The sequence below is a fragment of the Pteropus alecto genome, unplaced genomic scaffold (genome assembly GCF_000325575.1).
Source record: "Pteropus alecto unplaced genomic scaffold, ASM32557v1 scaffold98, whole genome shotgun sequence".
NCBI classification, from domain to species: domain Eukaryota; kingdom Metazoa; phylum Chordata; class Mammalia; order Chiroptera; family Pteropodidae; genus Pteropus; species Pteropus alecto.
Window position 1 is genome coordinate 18,690,757 of NW_006443570.1, and position 6,507 is coordinate 18,697,263.

Sequence of the window (6,507 nt, forward strand, 5' to 3'; positions counted from 1 at the left end):
GACATTCATAATCCCAGGCATGCCTATACACTAGTTCCAAAAAAGCAAACTGATCCCATTGAATGATTCTTCTCTCAGCAATTTTTTGTCTATTTTAAAAAAATTGTGAGTGAATGGTCATGTCAGTATCTCAATAATCTAAAAGAAAAAGTCTTCATTATTTCAAACAAGCTACTCTGTTCATAGGGAAGGGTGAAAAATAAAGCAGAATACACTTTACCTGTCCTTGAGAGTCAAAAAACTTGCTGATGGTATTCTTCAATTTGTTAAATAGCATTGGATAAAGAGCAGGACTCAATTCTAGACCCACCAGATCCTTCACATTGGTCCGTATTTGAACTCCCACTTTCTCATGGTTGCACACCATTAAGGACAGCAGCCGATCCATAAATTTGCTGACAGGTGTATCTGCATTTCCCTCTGAGGACATCACAGAAATCATGGAACCCTTGCGTTCACTGACTGGGCCCATGGGTGGGCTATAGGTTGCCAGGCCAGAATTGCTTCTTTGCTGCAGGCACACTCCCCCAAGGGCACAAAGGAAGCCAGTCATGTTGATCCATTCCTGTAGGGAGTCCGTGTCAGACAAATCTATGGATCCTCCTCCACTCACATGAGACATTCGCCTCTTAACAATGGTCTTGTGAAGGCTTTCAGCAGCCTAAATACAAAATTTTCATGGTAAGCATGAATTTAACTTAAATTGATTGAGAGACTTGACAAATGGCTTTTTAGCCAATATTTCTTCCATGACAAATAAACATTTTTTACACTTAAAAAATTCAACTCTTCATTCTTCCATTTCTAGTTACGTCAAGGTACACCTTACTTCTTGAGGGAAGATGAGCCTTACAGAACTCAGGGTAGCAATAAACAGAGGTGCAGTATCAGATATAGCCGGTAGTGACGGACTGCAGCTCAGGGAGGAACGTACTCCTAAAATATTAGTTTATATCAATTTCTGGACACAAAAGCAATGTCTATGCTATTTCGAGGAAAATAAGCATTTGGAGATTTTTAACCAAGTAGTGTGTGCACTTATTAACTTAGTGACTGCCCAGGTCCAAATGCTCTGGGACCAGCTTTGTAAACACTGTACTACTAACAAAAATTCCACATGGCAAGATGAGAGTAATCATGTAGAAGAACCACACAAAAGGGAGTGTAATGAAAGAAGTACAGGAAGATAAAAATCAATAGGAAAAAATCAAACTCTATAAGAACTCGGAATCTGACTAAGGAGGAATCTTCAGAGTTTTGATCCTTTCAGTTTATGGAATACAGATAAGAGGGAAAAACTCTTATTCTGTGTGGCAAATTTTTTTCAAATTCAATTTCCCTTATATGCTGCTTACAAGAATACTCATCCTACTATAGAGAATATCTCAACCCAAGAAAGCAACATATTAGGAACATTCTGTGATATGATATACCATTGCATTTGCTTCATTATATATGTTTGTTCTGTAGGAAAAATGGCCTTTCTCTCAAGGACTGCTTTGATTACAGAACTCCTGAAACTGCCATTTCTTATATCACATGCATTTATTATAGTTTTATCTAACATTAGAATATGGCTACATATCCCTGCTGTCATGCAGCAGCACATTATCCCTTTTAGGACCTATGTGATCAAATACTTATGCAAGCTCTCTGATCATGAGTTAAGATAGAATGTGGCTTTCAACATGGCTGACTTCAGGTGGGACACATTGGATATATTGTGCTTTAATAAAGAAAGCCAGGATCCTGCATTAGGTACTTAATGTCACCTATTTTAACCATAAGGCTAGCTGGACGAAGTCAGATAACAAATCAACTTCACACCTTCAATGATATGTGCAATAATGAATCATTAGTATCAGCAGAAACGTCCATTGCAAAAGAACTTGCAGACTGGCTTAGAAGCCACAATGTGGTAGAGCACATATTTGGACCAAATTTACATGATGACATTATCAAGCAGTGCCGAGTGGTTATGAATTTTTTGGCAGCAGAAGGGTGACTGAATAATCAGCATATTGACTATGTTTGGGCTGCAGCACAGTTGAAACACTGTAGTCAGTAAAGGCATGGCTTAGTTCTTTCACTCATCAAGAATTTGGATCCAATACCACTTAGACATCTCCTTAATCTTATCTCAGTTCTTGAGCCAAGTGTTCATACTGAACAGACATTATACTTGGCCTCGATGTTAGTTAAAGTACTATGGAATACTACGCTAGCAGCTAAGGTTCAGCTATCTATTATAGAGTTATTTTGCATCTTTATATTAATCTTCCTATTGGAAATAAGAAAAGCAAGAAGAGCTTAGAGCTGTTCCATGTCCTTGGTCACCTGCAGCTAGTCCTCAAAGCAGTGATAATAGTGATACCCACCAAAGTGGAGGTAGTGGCACTGAAATGGATGAGCAACTTATTAATAGATCCAAACGTGCAACAGCAACTTTCAGACACAGAGGAATCATGCAGGGAAGCTCTGGTGAAACTACCAACAGCAATGAAGATGGATGCAGTGGTCATTAGCAGTAGTGGGCATAGTGATGGATCTAGAAATGAGGTAAATTCTAGTCATGCAAGCAAATCAGGTGGGAGTCTATAGTCAGAAGACACTGCAGATACTGAGCCCTTAAAAAAAGTGAAGGTGATGATCAGAGTCATAATCCTCCTAAAAGCAGTTGTGGTACAGATCATCAGAACAGCAAGTTAGAAAGTTAAGCAAGCTTTTGCTTGGAGGATTAATGTCCCATCGGAAAGAAGTGGGACAAGCAATAGAACAGGAAAGAATCTGGTTTTTAACACTGAGTCAATGCCATTGGTAGATAACCAAATACAAAAACTAGATGCCTGTTCACACTCTAAAGACCCAGACATGATATTTCAAGGGAAATAAATGCTGCTCATATAGCACAAGCAACTCAGGAATTCCTATTACATGCACTGGGGATTTTCTTGAGGAGACCACTGGAAATAAATTATTTAATTGCCAGCAGTTTTTCTGTCCACAGTATCGGCATCAGCATCAGCATCACCATCGCCATCACCATCACCATCACCATCATCACCATTATGATGAACATATGGTTGATCATACGTTAAGTGCAAATGATGTCAGTTGCAATAGCTCTCAGGTCAATGCAAAATTAGCAAAAAAAAAAAAAAATGACTGATTTCGATGGTGAAGATCTGGGTGTGAAGAAGAGCTAGTTTAGATTCACATGCAAAGTTAACATCTCATCTCTAACATCTTCCCAATTTAGCATCTATTTACCATGAACATCTTAGTCAAAAACCTGCAGTTCATAAACATCAATTCAACAGTAATGATGTGACAGACATTAATTTGGATAACATCTGCAAGAAAGGAAACATTTTGTTGGGATACAGTCCAAAATGATGATGCAGTTAATCTTTCTGAAGGACTAATAAATGAAGTAAAGAAATTTCTCTGTTTCTTAGTATGTTGTTTTATAGACAGATTCTAATGAGATTCAAAATTTAGAAAACAGGCAAATAGAAATTTAAAAAATTTTCATGCAGTAGTCAAAGTTCATTTTGTGTATTCTTATTGACTAGGTATGATAGACTTATGGTGTTTAATGTACCATTACCAACTATTTTTAGTAATTATGGTTCTCGCATTAGGTTTAAAGACTTTTCCTTCACAGGGTTCATAGTTTATCATTCAGTCTTGGTTCCCCCCTCCCCCCACCTCCCAGCACATTTTAGCACTCTTCAACAGAATAATTCTTATCTTCTTCTTGATTCTGGGGACAGAGTGGTGATTACTATTTTCAAATTATAATTAAATGTTCTTGAATGTGTTAAATATAAAGAAAGCTAAATAAGTTAAATTTAAGCTGAAACATAAACATTAATAATGCCATTCTTCTTCCATCTGGGTGGATCTTTTGTGTCTAAGACTTCTGTATTACATAAAGAATTAGGTTTAATTCTGCCATATTAACATATTTCTTATTGGGGCTCAAATGATTACCACAAGTTTCTTGATTTTCAGTTCCATTCCACTGGTATAATTTCAGGTTTCCCCTGTCTTACACTGCTTTGATGACGTTGTTGCATTTTCTGATGTTAGTGAATTCAGTTATTAACTGAGTATATTATATTATATTAATGCTTTCAGCTTACCTTTGCCTAGGCCTAAAATAAATGTCGAATTTTACTGAATATTTAAGTGCTTCAAAATATTTTTTTACCTAATTGAATTAGAAAAATTTAACATTTTAATTTCTACTTTTGGGCTTTAAAGGGCAATAATTTGAACAATTACAAAAGAAAAACTGCTTGTTCACGCAGGTTTAAAAACCACCAATTAACCTCTGTTAGTGGATCAATAGCCCTATTTGGCATATATTCTTTAAAAAGAAATTTACATAGGTATTATAAGTTAATTTAAAAATGTTATTGTCTTTGGAAGTCTTTGTGAAACCACCAGGTTTTTAAGTGGTTGTATTAATTTACATTCCCTATACGTGCATCTTCATACCCTGTGACCCAGCAATTCCACTGCTAAGTATGTGCCTCACAAAAATGCATCCAGATGGTCACCAAAAGACACATTCAAGAATATTCATAGCAGCACTATTCAAAATAATGACTGACGAAGGCACAAGGAAGGTTTCTGGTATGCCGATAATGATTTATTTCTCGATATGGGTGCTGGTTTGCACAAGTATGTTCACTCCCTAATGTTTTGAACTGTCACTTAGACTTATACATATTTTTGTAAGTATGCTAGTATACTTAAAGAAAAAACTATGTGAAAGATGAAAAAAAGTAAAAAAATTCAAACTTTATTACATACATTTTTAAAAAGCCACTGATTTTTTTGTCATAGACTAATATAATCAACTTAGAACATCAATTTTCTTTTAAAAAGCAGTGATTCACACAAATAAACCTTGCCTACACTATGCCAAATGAAAGAAACCAGTCACAAGAGACCACACAGCGAATGATTCCATTTACGTGAAACGTCTAAAATAGGCAAGTGTATAGAAACAGGAAGTAGATTAGTAGTTGTCATGACCTGGGGTGGGAGGGTGAGACTGGGGGGAAGGAGAATGATAGCTAAAGGTTATAAGGTTTTTAAAACTGTGGTGATGGTTGTACAACTCTATAACTGTACTAAAAACCACTGAATTGTACATTTTAAATGGGTGAATTGTATGGTATGTGAATTATATCTCATTAAAACAGTTAACAAGAAAAATGCTTTCACTTAAAGCCATGTGTCATCTTCAAATAATGACAGTAGGTACATATTTTTGCTTCACAAAAACATAACATCTTTTTCTTGTTCTAATTAAGCATGACAAGGAAAAAGCAATAGGAGACTAACCACGTTGTCTAAAACACCTAATAATGAGAGCAAAATGGCCATTACAAATCAAATATGCACAAATACCAATTAATTGTTAATATCTAGGATAATAGATGATAACAGCTGATGAATGAAATGTCCAAGTTTTAAAATTTCATTTAACCTATAGGTTCAATTGTCTGCCCACCAGATCTCTTAATTAGAATACCTAATGAAACAGTAAAATATATTGCTTCAATTTAAATTTATTTTTCTCTTCCTTTTTTGCCTGTTTCCTGAAAATTCTATGAAATATCATGATGGAGAAAGAGAAAGAAGGAGTTTAGGTAAAAGAATAGTCTCTACCACAAATCAGATCTAGTTCAGTGCTGTCCAATATTTCTGCAATGACTGAAACATTTTATATCTGTGCTGTCCAATATGGTAGCCAATTGCCATATGTTGCTACTAAGCCTTTAAAATGCGGCTGCTATTTGACTGAGAAACCAAATTTTAACTGTATTTAATTTTAATTAATTTAAGTTAAATTTTAATTTAAATTTAGGTAGGCACATGTAACTAGTGGCTACTATATTATACAGGGTAGATTTAGATGAATCACAGCTAAATGTCAGTCTTAAAACAACTATATGCTTATTAAAAAAGAGTAACTCACAAAAGATTACTGAAGTGAAGTACATATGTTTAACAGATCAATTAACAGACAAAAAGCAACTTTACAAACTCACCTGGCCATCTTCCATTTTGGCCTTTGGATAGTTGAGGATTAGTTTTGTAGCTTGTTCCCACTTTGCATGCGTATCTTCCCAAGCCTAAAATGAAGATAATTACCACTTGAAAGCAACTTAAACCTAGAGCTAAAAATTAAGTAGCAATAGACAGGTCTCAAACTTGATGCATATCATAAATATAATATTCTACTTGTAATATACACATATCTTAGATTTGCTTCAAAAGCTGTTCCTGGCCATATACACATAACATGAGGCTTCTAAAATTAAGGGTGAGGCAGGGGAAGGATGCTTCTGTTGCTAAGGGCATACCTCAGTGTTTCCTGCAGTGGGATGTTCAATGCGCCTTAGAAGTGCCATCACTCTTTTCTGAAGTGCTGCTCTTCCTAAGCAAAGACAACAACAAATCAACGTATTGCACTTAGAGCCCTAC

General features: G+C 35.6%; 1 protein-coding gene across 2 annotated transcripts in view; it reads right to left on the reverse strand.

The window, feature by feature from the left end:
* Positions 1 to 6,507, reverse strand: part of NF1 (neurofibromin 1) — a 210,654-nt gene that overhangs the window by 119,801 nt on the left and 84,346 nt on the right. For both annotated transcript variants that reach the window (XM_015599200.2, XM_006924984.3), the window contains exon 21: positions 221 to 661. In XM_015599200.2, the coding sequence (XP_015454686.1) occupies positions 221 to 661 (441 nt within the window). The remainder of the gene's footprint in view (positions 1 to 220; positions 662 to 6,507) is intronic.